The 20,003-nt window shown below is 34.4% G+C and overlaps 3 protein-coding genes across 3 annotated transcripts; all 3 read right to left on the bottom strand.

Moving 5' to 3' along the window:
* Nucleotides 1-189: 189 nt before the first annotated feature.
* Nucleotides 190-6,412, bottom strand: LOC123920512 (probable ADP-ribosylation factor GTPase-activating protein AGD8). The gene is made up of 7 exons (XM_045972774.1): nt 6,120-6,412; nt 5,874-5,992; nt 4,701-5,142; nt 4,308-4,568; nt 2,180-2,305; nt 933-1,031; nt 190-513 (listed from the first exon to the last, which is right to left on the bottom strand). The coding sequence occupies exons 1-7, from the start codon at nt 6,186-6,188 to the stop codon at nt 406-408; spliced, it is 1,224 nt and encodes a 407-aa protein (XP_045828730.1). The 5' UTR covers nt 6,189-6,412; the 3' UTR covers nt 190-405.
* A 2,331-nt stretch (nt 6,413-8,743) lies between these two features.
* LOC123920511 (probable ADP-ribosylation factor GTPase-activating protein AGD8) lies at nt 8,744-14,032 on the bottom strand. The gene is made up of 7 exons (XM_045972773.1): nt 13,698-14,032; nt 13,389-13,507; nt 11,702-12,128; nt 11,293-11,550; nt 10,373-10,498; nt 9,153-9,251; nt 8,744-9,000 (listed from the first exon to the last, which is right to left on the bottom strand). The coding sequence occupies exons 1-7, from the start codon at nt 13,764-13,766 to the stop codon at nt 8,893-8,895; spliced, it is 1,206 nt and encodes a 401-aa protein (XP_045828729.1). The 5' UTR covers nt 13,767-14,032; the 3' UTR covers nt 8,744-8,892.
* A 3,032-nt stretch (nt 14,033-17,064) lies between these two features.
* On the bottom strand, nt 17,065-19,780 carry LOC123922957. The gene is made up of 2 exons (XM_045975613.1): nt 19,445-19,780; nt 17,065-17,609 (listed from the first exon to the last, which is right to left on the bottom strand). The coding sequence occupies exons 1-2, from the start codon at nt 19,778-19,780 to the stop codon at nt 17,112-17,114; spliced, it is 834 nt and encodes a 277-aa protein (XP_045831569.1). The 3' UTR covers nt 17,065-17,111.
* Nucleotides 19,781-20,003: the final 223 nt, after the last annotated feature.

Genomic DNA, 20,003 nt, shown 5'->3' with positions numbered 1-20,003 from the left:
AAGCCAAATGGCCTTCTCTTTTTTTGGTAAAAGCCAAATGGTCTTTTAATACTGATTAAAGGGAAACTGGTTTAAAATGTAAACAAGAAAACTGTTTACCATATTGAAACAAGATAAACACTCTTGAGATTGATACAACATTGTTGAGCTTGTGACAAACTAGAATTCACCAATAAAAAAAGCAAAAAATAAACCATCTAAAACATATTACCAACCTTAAAACAGTACCTGTTATACAAAATCAAAAGCACCACAATATCTAAATGACAAGCCTGAATATGAAGTATCTTATTTTGTGTTCATAAAAAAATGTGTATCTATTGAACTCTTCTATTACATTCAAAACATAACGGCTGGTATCAGTATTTAACACCAGAAGTTCTCTTAAATACATAACATACAACTTCAGAGAATTCGGTCCTGAAGATCTGTCATCAAGGACGATGCCAAGGAGGTGAGTTTTTTCCCAGTCTCTCCTGCAATGTTCTTGAGGGAAGAGATATCTTGTTGTGCCTGTAATATAAGTGGAGGGGTTCAGTATACCACCAAACATCAACACAGTATCCAATACAAAGAATCGAATAATAATTTTGTTGTTCGAATACCATAGAACGTGAACAACTAAGGCCCTGTTTACTTGTGAAAACACTTTCTATTTTCATTTCTTCAAATATGTATTCATTTTAACATGTTAGTAAGATGTGAGACCGTTGAAGGGAACCATTGTGATGGAGAGAATGTGAAATAATAAAAACAATTCTTTTAAATTTTCATTGTTTTCAAAAAATGCACACAATTATTTATACATCAAGCTTCTATTATCTTTTTGTTAGAAAGTAAAATTAACACAAGTTTTAAAAAAATATATATATAAAATGTTTTCACAAAATAAGCAGGCTCTAAGTTTGTGTTGAGTATAATGTAAGGAATACCTGGAAAGATATTCGATTGATAAGATCACTAGCAGCAAGATCAACAGAGTTATCTCTTGAGTCGCCAAAAAGATCGGCACTGGAAATGGAAGATGAACCCTGGAAATAACAAAAGGATTAAACACTGCTACGTAACAATATTTAACGCCCTCTATCCTGGTCCCTCCTTTTCTTTTTTACATTCCTAGTTGCAGAGACATGTAGAGATTCAAACACTGAATGAATGATCTCAACAAAATGAAGAGAAATCTTATATCAAGGAAAAACAGGTTCAAACTCTGCATTGGGTAAAATTCCATAAATTGATGCACTAAAACTGATTTTACTAAAGATCAAATTAACTTGCATACTTTATGAAACCATACTAAAAACAACCAGCAAATGAGTTTCCACTTTCCACTTGTTTACTTTCTATTTGGCCATAACTATTACACTAAGATTCATGTGAAAATTTCACAAATGTTATGTTCAAAAATAATTTCAAAACTTGTCACCAAAAAAAAAAAAATTCAAAACTTCAACTATTTATGATGAAAATGGTTTTCCATGGTCGCAATGATATTGTTTATTAGTAAAACTGTGATCCGTACAGCAGTGTTGTTAAACGGAGGCCATGGAGGAATGGCATGGCAGATATTTTGACAACCGCCATAGGCAATTTCTTAAGGTATGCATGCCATATCGTCACCGTAGGCCGCAATGGCAATGTTGATATGACGGATTTTTGGGATTGCATCGTCAACAACACTGCACGTACAGTCAGACAGAAGGAGAAAAAAACTGTGACGAATAAAACATGTCCGGAATTACTTATCTTTAAAAAATCACTGGTTTGAGAGTACAAAATTATTCACATTTAATCTTCATTATGAAACCTTCACTACAAAACAGGGACGGATTCAAAGGGGGCAGGCAGTGGCCAAGCCCCCCCTGCTTCAAAATAACATTATATATAGCCCTTAACTTTTCGTATAAGTTAGTCCTTGATAATGCAAAAAGCCTAATTTAAATACTAATATGCATGAATCACAAATGTAAATCATTTTAGTCCTTGTAAGCTCTGGCGCCTAAACACTAATTTGACTAATATTATTAGTTCTTTAGGGACTAAGGTGGGGATTTTGTTTTCAGGATTGAATTTAAAATTGTCTATAGGATTAGGGACAGGGTATTGAACATCTATGAACTACATGTGCATACATACTAACACTTTGTTCCAGCAAGTTACAATAAGAAAGGACACATACAGAAAACTTTGATAAAGTAGCTTGAGCATCCACATCTCCGGCCTTGCTCTGATCTCCAAAAAATTGGGATGAAGAAATAGATTTAGCATTTGAGAACTTCTTTCTGGCTTCATCAGATTCCTGAATCTATTACAGACACAAGCAAAACAAAGTGCATGACTGCATGGTCAAAAAAATTATTGTACAGGTTGAATGAATTAGTTGAGAAAACACACACAGATTAGATATAAATGAATGTTCAAAGATTATGTAAGCACATAACATGTAGGAATAATTTATGGAACAAAAATACTAAGGGCCCGTTTGGATTTGACTTATTTTTTAGCTTATGAAAATAGCTTATGCAAATAAATAAACTTTTATGTTAATTTATAAGTTTTCACTAACAAAAATTGTATTTTTATACGTTGTTTTCTCATAAACTACCTTGAAAAACCTATAGACAGTAATACATAAAAGCTTAATTATTTGCAAAAGTTGTTTCGCATAAGCTCAAAAATAAGTCAATCCAAATGGGCCCTAATTTGTCCTATGATAATCAATATCTTTCAGTGTATGACTGCAACCTATCTACTAATAATTAAATTAAAAAAAAAGTATGTCAGTGACCCTATAAAGTTTATCTTTGTTCAGATACATGTGCTTATGTTACTTTATTCCATATCTTTACTTTGGGATAATATAGCAGTAAATCATCGAGTAATGGTGGTTATCTCTCAGTGATCTCATTCCCATTCTCATGGTTATACTATTGTATGTAGCTTTAACGAATACTGAAGGTCCCACCGGAAAACGATTTAAGACCATAATAATGATATAATAGTATTACACAATCACTGCACTTGCAAACACATAGTTTTCAAAATCACACTGATATCCCTAGTAAAAATAGGGTGAAGTCTAGGGTGCAAGGGCTTAACATATCTTGCACCGTGCATCAGTTGTTTGAACTGTTGGATCAAACCACCCCACAAGATCTTATCATGTACCCTCCACTCCACACTAGATATTTCTCTCACCAGCTCTCTTTTCTCTCTGTTGATGTATGTCACATCATTGCTGCTCACCTTCATCCACCATTAACTCCCCTTTATTATTTATTACTATTTTTTTTTTCTAATTCACCTCAAAACCCAAAAAGGTACCTTCATTTATATCATTGATGCCAACTTGCTTAATCAAATAGTCATGTCTCAGACGAACTATTACTCATTCAAAATACAAGAAAATGTTCATCTCCTTCAAACCAATCTCAATTAATTATGTGACTTAATTGTAAAATTTATATATTAAAAATTTATTTGGACAAATTCCACCAGCTATATCCACAAGTTAACACCATGAAGTAAGAAGAAAGAAAAAATGGTGAGAGAAAGAAGAGAGGTGAAACAAGAAGTCGAGAACTAAAAGGAGGGGAGAGAGCATGATAGAAGGAGTCGGCTAGCGGAACTGTGGCAAAGTGATAGATGACAAGTTGTGGATTTATTTGGTGATGACGTTGATGCTTATGGCATGACTGAGTTGTGTTCTGTTTCAGCGGTAGATCCCTCACGACGTTTCATCCATTTCAACTTGTCATTGTGATGGCGATGCTTATGGCATGACAGCGATGCTTATGTAGGTGGTGGAGAAGGGGAAAGGGAGAGGAGATGGTGGGGTCAACAAAGGAGGGGGTGGCTCTGCCCTCTGTGGCTGGTGTGAGAAACATGGCATAAGAAAATATTTGGTGGTGTGATGGGGTGTACAATTAAATATTGTGTGCCTTTTTATCAAATGGTAAAAAATACTTGTGCACCATACAATACTTAACTCATTTGGGGAAGAAGCCGTAAAATAGATATAGGTATATTTTATGTTGCATTAAAATTTGAAAGTGCACAAGTTTTTAAAACGTGATTCTACAAATGTTTGGAAGCATTTCATCATTTTTGCAAAATACTTCCATGCTGACAATTTCTCCCAAAATTGCAAACACTATGGTATGTTCCAAGCATTGTATCTTGTTAGAAAGCATTAAACTGGACAAAAATGTCAAAATTTGAACTGAACCATGTATAAAATCTGTAAGCTCACCACATGCAGTAGAAAGTAATCTATGGGGGGTAAGAGTTGCACGCATAAGGCTTACTTGCACTTTTGAGGAGCTTGGCCCAGATTTCTTGGGAAAGCCACTATCCATTCCAAAGTCAGAAAAGAAGCTTGATGACTTTGGTACAGATACATGACTGATTACATTAGAACCTCCAGAATTCGACTCAGACGATTCGACATTTTCTGTATACTCAAACCGAGATGTTAGAGATGGCCCAGATGGCAAGTTGATATTGGTTGTTGATGAAACTGGAGCAGGTGGTTCTTGAGGCTTCTGCTCGTAGAGCGACTCACTTGGCTGCATTTCATTATGATAACTTGTTAAAAATTCATATCACCAAATTAAAATAGAGAACAAGATGATAATTATAAACCAACAGGAACTTTATGTACATAATTTGCAATCAAAGAAAGATAACTATTTGCATACCTTTCTAGTGAGCTTACGGGCTCCAAGCCCCCCACTCTTAACAGTTTTTTTGGCTCCAATAGGCTTCTTCAAATTATTGGAAACTGCAGTATATGAAGCTCTAGGTGAAGAAGTGCTCTCAGTCTTTTCTGGCTTCTCCGCAGGTTTTTCATTCGGTACTTCATTTGTCTTAATATCAGGAAGTCCATTAGCACCTTCCCCTTCGGCAGATTGCGAAGAAGCAGCAGGTGATGAAGACAAGGCAGCCTCCTCAGACATGCTTTTAGCAACTTCCTTTGAAAGCAGTTGCTTATACAAATCTGCAGCTCTGGAAGTATACTTTGCCTCTACTTTACCATCGCCGTTCCAACCATGCTGCCTAAAGAAAACTTGTGCCCTACTGTTTCCTCCAAAGCTCATCATTTTAAGTTGCTCAGGAGTCCATGAGTCTAAGTTTGTAGATCTACATAGAAAAAAGTATGCAAGGTTTATGATATTTCTACAAAGGTGATAATTATTTTTACCTATTTTCTTTGACCTTCCCTCTTTCTTTTTACTCATTACCTTCTTTCTATGATTTTTCCTTGTAGGGAAGTGGGGTACGTTTTAGTCCCAAATACATCTGGAGTTTTTAGGGTCCGTTTGGATTTGCCTTATTTTTGAGCTTATGAACATAGTTTATGCAAATAAATAAAGTTATATGTCAATTCATAAGTTTTTACTAACAAAAATTGTATCTTTATAAGTTGTTTTCTCATAAACTACCTTGAAAAGCTTATAATAATGCATAAAAGCTTATTTATTTGCATAAGTTGTTTCACATAAGCTCAAAAATAAGTCAATCCAAACGGGCCCTTAATATAGAATACATTTAAGGATTTAAAGGTTATTCTATTTGCATATATACAGTATATTCTTAGAATAAAAAGCACCGATTGAATTGAGAAAAGAGGTAAGATTACAATCTTCCAATAACCAGAAAAGCAATGGAGTAATTCCCTTTTAACTAGTTTTGTAGGTAAAGACTATTTAGGTAATAATAATTAAAACCTCACCATTGCACAACACAATCACTACCACTATGCAATCAGCTAGCTACACAATCAAATTACAAACTGATACAAACACTTTATAATAATCTTATAAAATCAGTTAAAAAGATTGATGATTTAATAAAATGAAGCAATAACTAACCTCACAAAGCTGACGTGAACACCGAGACTCCGATGAACAGCAGAGCAATCAATGCAGAGGAAGATCCCATAAGTTACAGAAGCCCAAGTTGGATTCTTCGCATTGCAATCAAAACAAGTCTGAAACAAAAACAATAACAACTTCACAAATCAAACGAAAGCAGACAAAAGTATCGCAGATCTGAAACGCGATCTGGTGAATCAAAATACGAAAAATAAAATAACTGAAATCAAATCAATGAAAAACCTTATTTTCGGATTTGGTTTTGAGTTTTCTGAACACGGCGTTCTTGTCGGCGAAGCTATCAGAAGCCATTGAAATGAAACGGAAAATCGAAATTGTTTTTTTTTTTTTTTTGAATGTTTATTAAAATCTACTAGGAAGGGTTTTGGAAAGTGAATCTCAGGGGTGCTTAGGGGAAGAAGAAAGCACCTCCTGAGCAAATTTGCAGTCGAAACGCAAAACTTTTATGTGCGTTTTATGTTGTCTTTTTCTTAAACAAAAATTGAACAGTACACTTCTGCCATTTCTTTACATCTAAAAAAAAAAAAACTATATTTTTTTTATATTTATTCTAGTGAATCTTTCAATATTTTTTTAATATTTATTTTAATAAAATTACAATGAGGGATACAAAACTTGCAACATGGTTAAAAGTAATAAGGATAAATTAGGAACTTTGGTGGTAATCAATTTTAATATATTAGTAATAGATTTTTTAGTCATTAGGCAACTTGAAAAAAAAAAATCTAATAATAACTTAGAACTAATTGTCGAAAAAATAGTACTCCCTCCGTCCTAAAATATCCCAAAATATAAGGAAAAATTGGTCAAAAAAAGTTAATATAGTTGGGTAAAAATTTGGACTAAATACATCAACTTTTTTCGACCAAATTTATCCTTATATTTTGGAATGGAGGACTCTTAAAAAAAATTAAAATTTCACCGATAATAAATGTTATGGAAAAGTTAATATGTGTCAAGTACTTGTTAGTGTAATATAATACTCCGATAATAAATGTCATGGAGTAGTAATTTTGTATTGAAAATCGTGCATTTTGGCGTAATGTAATAATATCATTGCCTTCTTTTCTCTTTTTTCTCCTCTTTTCTAACCTTGGTTGTCACCACTTTTTTTTTAGTCTATTGGAGAGGGATGATTTAAAGTCAATTTTGGTCTGGAATCACCCCTCCAAAATGTTTTTCTTCTTCGTTATTTATCTTCGTACGGTGTATTTTGTTGTTTTTTCTCTTTGTGTGATGTTTTTCGTTTTTCTGTCTTTGTGCGACGTGTTCATTTGTTTCAGATTGAAGGATTAGTTCTATCGAGTGCAGATTCAATCAATGTCGACTTTAGTGTTATCAATGACTATGAATTTGTATTGCATTGATGTACTCTACCAATTTGAATTAATGAATATTTGTTTTATTTTTAGTCAAAAAAAGAAGTCAAAATTTGTTTTATTCAAGACATGATTACTATTTGAAAGACACATGTTAGCATAACCCTAAACGTTATTGTTTGGAAATATAAGTTGTAGTTATCTTCATTTTCACGATTGAAATACGATTTAATTAATGATTAAAATAATGACTTAATTAATATTGATATTGTTTTAATTAAAACAATGGAAAATAAAATAGAAATGTAACTTATATTGAACTGACATCAATCATATCACTATTTTAGCAGTAAAGATAAAAAAAAATCATGAATTTTTAATTTTAAATAGTATTATCGACCGTCATTAGAATTTTTATAAATTTAAAGTATTGATTTACGGTAGACCACTTATGAAGATAGTTAACCGTATCACTCACCTTAAACAAATGATGGTATACTCCAAAATTGGAAACGTATTTGAATACGTATTTGTAAAGAAAACAGGGCAATATGCCCGTATTGTGGACACATTTATTTGCTCTTTTTTTTTTGTACAAATTTATTTGCTACTCTAAGAGCATGATAGGTAGTAACAATCCAATTTAGAAGGCACGTTAGCTAAGGAACATCATTTAGAAGAACTTGAAGAGCTGGATAGTACGTATGACATTTCTTGACCATAGATTATTTTCTTAGCTTTCTAAAGAGATGTAAAGATCAATTTGATTAGATAATGATAAGTTCAAATATAGCTCTTACACTACACAAAGGTCAAGAATACAAGAGACAGTGGAGCATAAACATTAGATAATCTAATGTATGACTAAACTAAATAGACTCAGAAATTCTTAAACATACCCACAACTTGATTAACAATACAAAGTAGCAAATATTAGTATTTCTTAAAAGGTTAAGACATAACTACAAAAATCGAGATGTAACACAATAAAAGACTGATAATAATATTGGCTCAATTGAACATGTACTTATAAAAAAAATCTCCTTATGTTTGCTGTCAAAAAAGTTCTTTCTACTTTATCATTATCAAAGTAAGCTTAAAGTCTTCTGAATTTGTAACAAACTCCTTTAATCGATAAGATGGACTAAAGGCACGTCAATTATGATATGAAGTATTAGATACACAAACTATAAATATGTCAACAAAAGAACCTTTATAACAATGAATATTCCTTGAGCATCAAACAAAATGAAAATACTAAGAAATATAGAGCGCTAGAACAAACTTCACATTAACGAAACAAATTTCTTCTTAAAACAATCTATAAGTGTAAACCAACTATCAAAAATAAAAGTAACATTATAAAATAAAAAATACAATTTATTGTAAATATCTTACACATGCTATTTCAAAGGTGTGCTTGCATAAATCAAACCTAATTTCATTACAATTATTCGCTTGTTCAATCAATATATGCACTGAGCATAGTAAATGGAAACTGGTTTAAAAAAGTAAACAACGCCTATATCACAAGATGGAAATCTATAGTATATTATTTTCTTTTTGCTTTACAAAGAATTGTATATTGAACTCTTCTATTACATTAGAAACACAGTTGACAGGTATATAGGTAAAAAAAATAAAAAAAGATTATCTTAAATACAGAACATACAATTTTAGAGGATTCGGTCTTGAAGATCTGTCATCAAGGAGGAGGCCAAGGTGCTGAGTTTTTTCCCAGTCTCTCCAGCAATGTTCTTGAGGGAAGAGATATCCTGTTGTGCCTACAAAACAATAAGGAGTGGGAGGGAAAAGGGCAACACATCCCATCAGACATCAACCATTGAACTAAAACGAAAACCTATTCATTATTTCAAAGTTCAAGAGACAAACAACAAGAACCATGAAGCTTCTAAATTAATATTGTAAGGAATACCTGAAAAGATAATCGATTGATGAGATCACTAGCAGCAAGATCAATGGTGGAATCTCCGGAGTCACCAAAAAGATCAGCACTGGAGATGGCAGATGAACTCTGAAATAAGAAGAGGATAAACCCCGTCAAGCATCAACACAAACCCCACCTCCCATAAAGCATGAAAGCAAATCCCTCTTTTTGATATCTCAAAATGGGAGTTAATATCCTTTATACCACATTATTGAGGGCTAATTCTATGGTGCACGAGAAAAATAGTGTTATGTGCAAGTTTTTTTCTTTCACTTTCAATAAATCCACCATATCTCACTTATGGTGGTAAGAAACATGGGCATGGCACAACACCTATTTCACTTGTGCACCACAGAACTAGCCATTATCGAGAGTTTCCTCTATTTGAAGTTGTATGTAAAAGTTAAATCACTGATTGAACTGCATGAATAGAAGCTAAGCGATATGATTTGCACCATTTCACCCATGCATGAATAGAAGAAGCTTGTAACTTGTAATATCCAGTAGAACAGGCAGTTACAAGAAACTTAATAGTTCTTGTTTCATATTTTTCAGGTTGCTTAAAATCACCTTTATTTATGCTGCGCAAAATCATTTTACAAAATTTGGAACCTCTCCTTTCCCTTGCTCATTCCACTCAACAAAAAAAGCCTATTCTGAATCTCAAAATTTAAAAGAATTCTTTTTCAAAGATGAAAAAGAAAATTCTAACACTAGAATGAGTTTATATGTCACGTGTTATATAGATCTAGTACCGCCCATATAAGCAACAAACACAATTAGCTTAGCTAATTTATGAGACTGTTCTAGAAAAGTACTAGAAACAGCGAGTTTCCACAGGATGTTCAGAAATCATTTCAGGCTTGTCTGTTGGTTATCATAGCAACAGTATTCCAATTTCATAAACTCATAATCATGGACATTAGTATAACAGTGAGTGATCCCTACTATGACAGACAGAAAAAAGAACTGTGACCCATTGAGACTAGGGAAGGGGTTTTGCTTTCGGAACTAATGTGTCCGTGACAATTTTTAGAGATGAATTTAGTGGTTTGCATTTTAATAAAAATACCACCAATCAAAAGAATATGATTTGAAAGAAGCAATCAAATATAGTCCCATAATAGGGGATTGATCATCCAAAATCAACACAAATGTTCATTCTCAAATCGTAAGTTGGAGCAAGTTACTTAAGAAAGGACACATACTGAAAACTTTGTCAAAGTAGCTCGAGTATCAGCATCTCTCGCCTTGTTCTGGTCTCCAAAAAATTGAGATGACGAAATGGATTTAGCATTTGAGAACTTCTTTCTTGCTTCATCAGATTCCTCAATCTTTTAAGTCACAAAAAAACAACAAATAAGTGCATGGCAAAAAAGAAAAAGATAAATAAGGAGCAGGTTAAATGATTGTCGAAAGAAACAATAAGTACACTTTTACAGATGATTGGTAACATATATTATAGTCAGATGAGATATAAATGATATTCGCTGATTACAAGAGTACATAACAATGTAGGTACAGTTTTCAAAATAAAAAAAATAAAAAACAGTTATTTAAGATTCGGTAGCAACAATATTAATTTGTTCAACATAACCAACACCTTATGTTTGTTTATATTCCTACTTTCCTAGTATTTTTCAACGATTTCATGTTTAGACTGTTATAGTTTTAAAGAATATTGAAAGTCCCCTAGCAAACCATGTAAGACCATAAGATGATATTGTCATAGCACCGAAGCTCTACATATGCAATGCAATCAAAATCTTCTCAGCCAACCTGGCCAATACATATCTCTACTTTTTGAAATCAAATTGGCACCACCGCAAAATAAATTTTGGGAGATTACGTTAATGTTGCATTAAAATTTAGGGATCCAAAGAATTTTGAAAAAATTTTAAAACATTAAAATGTTTTACGATAATATTTCTTCCTTTTATTTAAAAAACAATGATGCCAGCCCTTTCCACCATGTTTTGCGTGATGGATCTGTATCTTGTTAAAACTTTGAACCAGACATTAACTCAATATCAAACGTGAAAACATATATAACTAAAATTGTGTAAGCTGACCACATGCAGTAGAAGTTACACTATACAAGGGGAGACGATGCTGGCATAGGGCTTACTTGCACTTTTGAGGTGTTTGACCCAAATTTCTTAGGGAAACCACCGTCCATTCCAAAGTCTGCAAAGAAGTTTGATGACTTTGGTGCAGAAGCGTGATTGAATACATTTGAACCTCCAGAATCCAACTCAGATGATTGAACATTATCTACATACTCAAAACGAGATGTCAAAGATGGCCTGGCAGGCACGTTGTTTGTCGTGGAAGGAACTGGAGCAGGTGGTTCTTCAGGTTTCTGGTCATAGAGAGACTCACTTGACTGCATTTTACAAGGATAATTTGTCAACAATTTCTATCATCAAATTAAAATAGAGAAAAAGACAATGATACCAACGGACAGTTCCAGTATACTGCTACAAACAAATATAACAATTTGCACCAGTGTCTACTGAGATTAACTATTTGCTTACCTTTTTATTGAGCTTACGGGCACCAAGTCCCCCACTCTTCCCCGGCTTTTTACCACCAATAGGCTTCCTCAAATTATTTGATACTAATGTATGTGAAGCTCTAGGTGAAGAAGATGTGCTCTCAGGCTTTTCTGCCTTCTCCGAATTATTTTCTTTCAGTAACTCATTGGTCCTGACAGAAGAAAGTCCATTAGAAGACTGAGAAGCAACAGGTGATGAAGGCAAGCCTGCCTCCTCAGCCATACTTTTAGCTACTTCCTTTGAAAGAATTTGCCTGTACAACTCTGCAGCTCTGGATGTATACTTTGCTTCTATTTTACCACCGTCGGTCCAACCATGTTGCTTAAAGAAAATCTGTGCACGACTGTTTCCTCCAAAACTCATTATTTTTAGTTGCTCAGGACTCCATGAGTCTAAGTTTGTAGATCTACATAACAGAAGACATATAGGCTTCTTCAAAAAAAACAGAAGACATATAGGTATCAATCATTTCTATCTGCCTTCTGCATTCTATCCTACCACTTCCCCTCTATTGATTGTCATGCAATTATTAATTATTAATATTACTAACTACAAAACAAAGATGCATACAGAGTGAAAAGTTTTAATTGAGAGATAAAACTAAGGCCTATCAAATCTCTCCAGATACAAAAGTTATGCTTACCAGCCTAGTAAAATTTATTAAGGAAATGAATCGTGCTCAACATTTTCTAGACATGCTCATATCAACAAAAATATTGGTTAGCAGAGACAATAAACCTCTTAATAAAGTGAAGTTTTCTCTTTAAAAACCACTTTGACTCTTCGTAGAAGTAAATTATTTGCTTATTTATTTTCAATTGCTTTACTATAATTCCTCGTACAGCATGGAAACTCAAGAAGCACAACATGATTTTATATCACCATTCATCTTTCCATCCCTGATTCTAATATGACATTGATCAAATCATGTAACCCAATGAAAAACACACGACTAACAGAAACAAGAATGATACTTTCTTAGGCTTTATTATCAGAAAATCAACATCATGCAAACAATGGATTACACATTGGTCCCACCCTAACTTTTTCCAATTCAGATGAGCTACATAAGAGTAAGCGAGGACAAAGTATGTGCAAAGATCACTACACTCAATTTGAAAAGATATCTTGAAATTGAAGTCCAACAACAATTCCTCCCCCTCCCACCCCCAACACATAAAAAGGAACGAGATTTCCAATTTCTAAATCTAAATCAAATACAAATCCCATGTCTGATATGTTATTCTGATTTCCAATAAATTTCAAAACCTGCCACACAAAAATGAAACCCATGTCTGCATGCATCCACAATCCAAAACTAATGCACTCTATATACTATTAATATCCATCAGCATTATTTATTCTATAATCTTCATGACCACAAACACATTTTACCATTTTCAAACTTAAATGGTAAAACTTCCCAGTCCAAATTTCATCGACTATTCAAATTTTAACCATTTTATTCGTGTAAATCATAAACCACACATCATAGCAAAACAAAACATCGCTCCAAATCCTCACACACATTAATCTCACTAATGCAGAACACAGCACTATCATCAATACACAACCAAATCACAAACTCATACATAAACTTTGAGCATAGAATTAAAAACATAAAACAACCAAATTCAGCATTTAAGAAATTCAATCAATAACTTACCTCACGAAGCTAACATGAACACCAAGACTTCGATGAACAGCAGAGCAATCAATGCACAGAAAGATCCCATACGTAACAGAAGCCCATGTTGGATTCTTCGTATTACAATCAAAACACATCTGAAACAAAAAACCATCACATTCACATCACATCTTCAAAAACCGAAAGCACACAAATCAAAATCACAGATCTAAAACCCGATCTCATAATTCAAACAATGCAAATAAAAATTCCAACTCAAAAATCACAATCACAATAACCAAAATAAAATAAAAAATGCACCAAAATCCAAAATTCAAAATGAAGAACCTTATTCTCTGACTTCATCTTGAGTTTTCTGAAAACAAGATTCTTATCGGTGAAGCCATCGGAAGCCATTGATGAAAAACCAAAAAATGGAGAAAAAAATATGAAAAAAAATTGATGGAAAATTTGAAAATTGGAAATTGATTGAAACCCTCTGAATCTCAGGGGGTGATTGTTTGGTAGAAGAAATGCAGAAGCTGAAGAATATAGATTTTTAGGGGATTTGGAAGCGAAAATTTTGGTGTGTTTGTGTGTTTGTGTATTTTTTGATTCCTATGATCGCTCGTTTTCCATTGTCTTTAATAAGGTACTACTTTTTTAATTAGGAAATTTAATAAATTGTTGGGATGACGGAAATGCCCTTAGGAAGAAAAATGAGGGAAAAGGTGTTGTTTGTTGGGTTTGGGTTTTTCAGGATTTGGTGAATGGTTCCATCAAATATTGGTTCATGGTCTCTCTTTAAACCAAACATGTAGCTTAATAAACTCCTTATGGGTCAAATTATTAGTTTGATTTTTTAGTAAGAACAATATTTTGTCGGGTTTTACTTACTTCGCAGTTGAATACTGAATTACTGGAACCCCTTCCATTAGGAATCAAAAAAAAATTATCGCATAAAAAAAAATTATGTTGCATGAATTTAACTCGAATCCTCTCAAATAATTTGTTCTAAAAGGAGTTTATATGTGTCTAATTAATTGATTTGTTTTGCAAGTATTTTTCATAGAGTAACTTTTACTCTTTGCCCTAAGGCAACATATATTTGGTCATTTGGATAAATAAAAGATGGTTTACAACAAAGTTAGGCTTATGCATTAGCTGAAGGAGAGGAGAGTCTCCGATAAAATATTATACTCCAATTTTAGTTACACAACAGATACTAGAGATTGACTATGTTGAGTCAATACTCCTCCTAATTTGGTTGAAGACAGTGATTTTAGTGAGTAGATCTGTCATCGGTGGCTTGTGGGTGGGAGGGAACATGAGACAACTCAGACAAGCAACTCTTTTCTTTATTTTCTTCTAGAACAAGGTGAGATATAGTGTGAAATCTACTCCCATTTCAAATATAAATTATAAGAAAAAAAAAAAAAAATTCTCTCTTAAATACTATAACCAAGATATTATTTTTAATTTATTTAATATTGTCATTCTTAAAATACCTTTTAAATAATGTATGATTTATTTTTCAGCATATTTTTGTATATCAGTGATAAATCTTTATCTCATATTTTATTTTCATATATTAACGAATGACAAATATTAATTTTGTATTTTGATAAATGAGTCGTTTGGATAAAATAGAAAAATGAATGACTATTTTTCCGCATTTTTATTTTTAGTGAAAATGTAGCAAAATGTTTGAAATGTCTACAAAATAGGGGTTTTTTTGCACAATTTAAAAGTAATACAAAAATGCATTTTTAGTTGAAATTTTTTGCAATGGTCTTCATACTTATGTGCAGACTAATTCACTTGTCTTTTTTTTTTTTTCAAGACTAATACTCATTCTCCCTCCGATCCTTATTATAAGAAGAATTTTGATTTTTAGATTCATAGAATAATTTGATGCATGTAGTTTATAATAGGGTTAAATATGTTTTTTGTCCCTAAAGTTTTCCATAATTTTTATTTTAGTCCCTAGAGATTTTTTCACACTTTTTAGTCCCTGAAGTTTTTTTCATCTAGTCCCTACTTTTCATTCAACTAGTGTATACTTTCACATTTGTGAATAATTTTTTGTGTTTATGTTTATAATATTATAAGAATATCTTCGATAAAAATTTAGAATTTTTTAACATAAGATGAATTATTTATGAATTTTTATGTGCAAAAAACTAAAAAATTCATATTTAATTAATCTTTTGTTAAAAAAGTTTAAACTTTTGTAATAGAGATTCATATATATAATGTACTAAACATTACGCAAGAAAAATAAATAAATTTCAAATGGTATGTGGACCGGGGGACCAAACCAAGGCCCAATTCGCCTAGCCTATCAACACACATATTGGGCTTACCACATTACAAGGAATAAATCTAAGATGTTTTCTCTTCCCACCCCCTCTGAATCTTTTATCCCTCTTGAATTTCCAATTTTGCCCTTGAAAAAACTTCGGTTCGTAGAAACCGAAGTTTTTTTTTGCCTTGAAAACAAATTTCGGTTTCTAAAAACCGAAATTTACTCTGAATTTGCACTAGAAAAAATTCAGTTTCTGCGAACCGAATTTTTCTGCAAGGGCAAAATTAGAATATTGTGGGGTATAAAAGATTCATGGAAGGTGGGAAGAGAAACATCTAAATCTAACCCATGGGGCCTATATCCAAGGGACTAGTAAAGCATAAAGTGGGGGAGAAACACATGTTGAGGCACGTTCTCCATGACCTCCATGACAATAGATCATGGGGTATTAAGGTTTCAAGGCAAAAACCATCACTAGAGGCCTATAAATAACCTCCCTTCTCATCAAGAAAAAAGGGTTCTAAATTGATACTAACCAGAGCAATACACATATTCAGTTATCCATCACTGAATCAACTCCCTAATTCTTTTAGCATGAAAAGTATGCACGAGTTAAATGAAAAGTATGGACTAAAAACATTGACGGAAAAAATTTTATGGACTAAAAAGTGTGAAAAAAATCTTCAAGGACTAAAATGAAAATTCTGAGAAATTATAGGACCAAAAACATATTTAACCCTTTATAATATGGATTAGATACATCAAACATTCTATTAACCTAAAAAATAAATCTTTTCTTATCATAAAGACCGGAGGGAGTAAGATTTAGCTGCCAATTAATCTAGGTATACAACATATACATTCTTTTTCTTGATCCATTCAAAATGATTTTTCTTGAAAATGATTGTTTAATCTCACATGTGTGAGTTTTAAAAATAACTTCAAGATCATTGTCACAAAATTGACTAATGTTTTATGCTTATTAAGTTATGTTCAATACCTTCCACATAATGAACATTTTCAATTTTTGCACAATTAATCTTACCAATAACACATTTACCTTTAATTTGATCTTGTTTATTATTCCCAAAGGTTACAGAACCTCATTCTTTCTTTTCAAATGAGAGAAAATTTTGTGTATCTCCAGTCATATGTCTTGATCAAGTATTGTTCAAGTACAATGATTTTTTTTTCTACTAGGTGACACTCTTGCATTTAAAGTTAGTAAGGCTTTAGGTACCCATAGTGATTTAGGTTATTGATAGTTAGTATTTTTCTTATAAGACGCCTTCTTATATTCATTAGTTGGTTTCTTTTTTTTTTTTGAAACGGCCAAAATGAGATATATATATATATATATATATATATATGAATAATAATCTACCCAGCACAAGACGTGTTAGGAAAGACTAAGTAAGGTTACAAAGAGCCAAAAATACAAGAACCAAAAGAGACTAAACAAGGCTCAAACAAAGCATAGGACTAGACCACCAACTATGGCAGTTCAAAGCTAGATTAGCACTCGTCGCTTTCAACCACCGGTAGGAAAAAGTCTTGATCTTGTCCAACATATGATGCACTGAATTTCCTGAACCTCTGAACAATCTATGGTTTCTCTCGGTCCACACAACCCACACTACAGCAAGCCAAATGAGCTGCAAGAAAGAACGTCGTGCTCGGAGACCACCTGCTGAATCTGAAAACTGGACAAAATGATCTGAAGGAGTCTGAGCAATCACCAAAGGAGAGCCAATCCAGGAACTAACAAGGGGCCAAAGGGCACCGAAAGTACTGCATGAAAGGAACAAATGTTGAGCTGTCTCGATCTCTCCGCAACCAGAAACACAATGATGGTTCGCCTCAGATAAAATCCCTCGAGTAACCAGGTTCGCTTTGGTAGGTAACCTGTCCCGTAAGAGTCTCCAGGCACAGATGGAAACCTTCAAAGGAACCTGGCGGTGCCAAATGAGGTCTGACGCAGCATCCAAGGTAACCGCATCATGAGACGTCAATAGCTGATATGCACCACAAACAGTATACACATCATCCAAGTTAGACTGCCACTACCACCTATCTGAAACATGATCCTGCAAAGAAAGGGTAAAAAGTAAAGACTGACACTCTCCCAGCAACTCCTCCTCCCACGCCCACAATCTACGCCGTCACACCCACGCCGCCCCTCCAGCCTCCCAACCCCAAAAAAAATTTAATCAAAATAGATTCAATGGCAGAGATAGTACCTGAGGGAGCTTTAAAGAAGGAAAGCGCATAAACAGGCAGAGAGGTCAAAACAAATTTAAGCAGAACCAGACGACCACCAAAAGAAAGAAAACGACTCCTCCACCCCGATAAACGATTCTTTAAATGTTCCAAAACCGGTTCCCAAAAACCTAAACGCCGCGGATCACCCCCAATAGGAAGGCCCAAATAAAGGAAAGGGACCTTTCCCACTTTACAACAAAGAACAGACGCCGCCTCACCTAACCAAGAATCAGGGATGTTAACCCCTACCAACAAACTTTTGTGAAAGTTAACTCGCAAACCCGACATGTTTTCGAACAGCACAAGGACAGCCCGCATAGCCCGAACATTCGCCCAGCTTTTAGTCCCCATCAACAACGTATCATCGGCAAACTGAAGGTGTGACACCGACATCGGGGATAGCTCCCCAACACTGTATCCCGTGAACAGATTGCGCTCAACCATGGCCTCCATCAACACATGTAGACCCTCCGTAGCCAACAAGAAAAGAAAAGGAGATAACGGATCCCCCTGCCTTAAGCCCCTCTCGAGAGGAAACTCATCGGACGGACTACCATTGACTAAGACGGAAGCTGTCGCCGTACACACACATTCTTTAATTCACTTCCTCCAGAGATTCGAAAAACCCATATTTCCCATGACGGAATCTAAATAACCCCAGTCAACCGAATCATAAGCCTTCTCAAAATCAACCTTAAAGAGAAGAAGCTCCTTCTTAGACTTACGAGCCTCGTCCACTACCTCGTTTACAACAAGAATACCATCAAGTATCTGACGACCCTGAACGAAAGCTGTATGGGATGCAGAAACCACACTCCCCATCACAAGACGCAACCGATTAGCTAACACTTTTGCCAAGATCTTATAAAGGCTGCCCACGAGCGAAATAGGCCGGAAATCATTCAACCGTTGAGGACTATCAACTTTAGGTATCAGCGCAATAAAAGTGGCATTCAAACCCTTAGTTAAACGACCATTGCGATGAAAATCCGAAATAAAACGCATAACATCCCCTTGCATTTCAGCCCAAAAATCCTTAATGAAGCCAAAATTAATCCCATCAGGACCCGGACTTTTGTAATTGTCACAATCCCACACCGCAGCCTTTACCTCGTCCAGGGAGAAAGGCTTGATCAAACTGCTAGCTTCCGACGCCTGCAACCGATTAAAAATAAGATTTTCTAACCCAGGGCGTACCACGTTAACAGCCTTGAAATGAGACGCAAAGTGAGACACGACCGCGTGCCTAATAGGAACCACACCCTCCACAACGGTATTATCCACTTGCAGGGACGTAATAGCATTACCCCTCCGACGACTCGCAAGAACTGAGTGAAAAAACTTGGTGTTAGCATCCCCTTCCTTAAGCCACCGCGAGCGAGAATGCTGCCAACATATACTAGCATTCAGCCGGGAAAGCGAATGAATATCCGACGACACCCCATGAAACTCAGCCATCTCAGAATCAGTTAAAACCACTTCCCCCCCCCCCCCCCCCCTTCTCATCAAGCGCGGCAAGTTGAACCTTCAAGGCCTCAATCCGACTAGGCAAATTTCGGGTGTGTGTTGTATGCCATTCTTTCAAGGCTGTCTTAATCCCTTTAAATTTCTCTTTAAGTACAAAACCTCCCCAACCTTCAAACTGAAAAGAATTCCACTTGTCGCGCACAAACACTTTGTATCCAGGGACATCTCTCCAGCATTTCAACATCCTCGAGGGGCGGGGTCCCCAATCCTCCTCATTCGCTGCCAGCACCAAGGGACAATGATCTGATAGCCCTCTCATTCTAGCTACTTGAGTATAGTTAGGCCATGATAAACACCAATCCCCATAAAGCAAAAATCTATCCAAACGACTCATTGAACGCCCGTCCCCTTTAAACCAAGTGAACTTTCGGCCACCCAACGGTAAATCGATATTTTGGTATAATATTGTTTCTTTATAACCTTTCGAGAATGTTCTTGTTTCTTATTAGAATGTTCTTTTCTTTTGATTTTTTTTCTTAAAGCAAAAGGATTCAATATGACTATATTTATAAGAATATACCTTTGTGTTTTATGTTCTTGAGGTACAAATAAAATTT

This window comes from Trifolium pratense, linkage group LG4, assembly GCF_020283565.1.
Source record: "Trifolium pratense cultivar HEN17-A07 linkage group LG4, ARS_RC_1.1, whole genome shotgun sequence".
NCBI lineage: Eukaryota > Viridiplantae > Streptophyta > Magnoliopsida > Fabales > Fabaceae > Trifolium > Trifolium pratense.
The sequence above is the reverse complement of the archived record's forward strand: the minus strand, read 5'-3'. Positions and strand labels throughout refer to the sequence as shown.

Excerpts from the sequence above, each read along its gene's own strand:
- LOC123920512 (XM_045972774.1), bottom strand. The coding sequence starts at position 6,188 with ATGGCTTCTGATAGCTTCGCCGACAAGAACGCCGTGTTCAGAAAACTC. Across the intron at positions 5,993-6,119 it reads AAACCAAATCCGAAAATAAG|ACTTGTTTTGATTGCAATGC; the intron begins GTTTTTCATTGA and ends TTTTTGTTTCAG. Across the intron at positions 4,569-4,700 it reads CCCGTAAGCTCACTAGAAAG|CCAAGTGAGTCGCTCTACGA; the intron begins GTATGCAAATAG and ends AATGAAATGCAG.
- LOC123920511 (XM_045972773.1), bottom strand. The coding sequence starts at position 13,766 with ATGGCTTCCGATGGCTTCACCGATAAGAATCTTGTTTTCAGAAAACTC. Across the intron at positions 10,499-11,292 it reads CAAACACCTCAAAAGTGCAA|ATTGAGGAATCTGATGAAGC; the intron begins GTAAGCCCTATG and ends GTGACTTAAAAG. Across the intron at positions 9,001-9,152 it reads TCAATCGATTATCTTTTCAG|GCACAACAGGATATCTCTTC; the intron begins GTATTCCTTACA and ends ATTGTTTTGTAG.
- LOC123922957 (XM_045975613.1), bottom strand. The coding sequence starts at position 19,780 with ATGAGTCGTTTGGATAGATTTTTGCTTTATGGGGATTGGTGTTTATCA. Across the intron at positions 17,610-19,444 it reads GTCGGATTGAGGCCTTGAAG|GTTCCTTTGAAGGTTTCCAT; the intron begins GTTCAACTTGCC and ends TGGCACCGCCAG.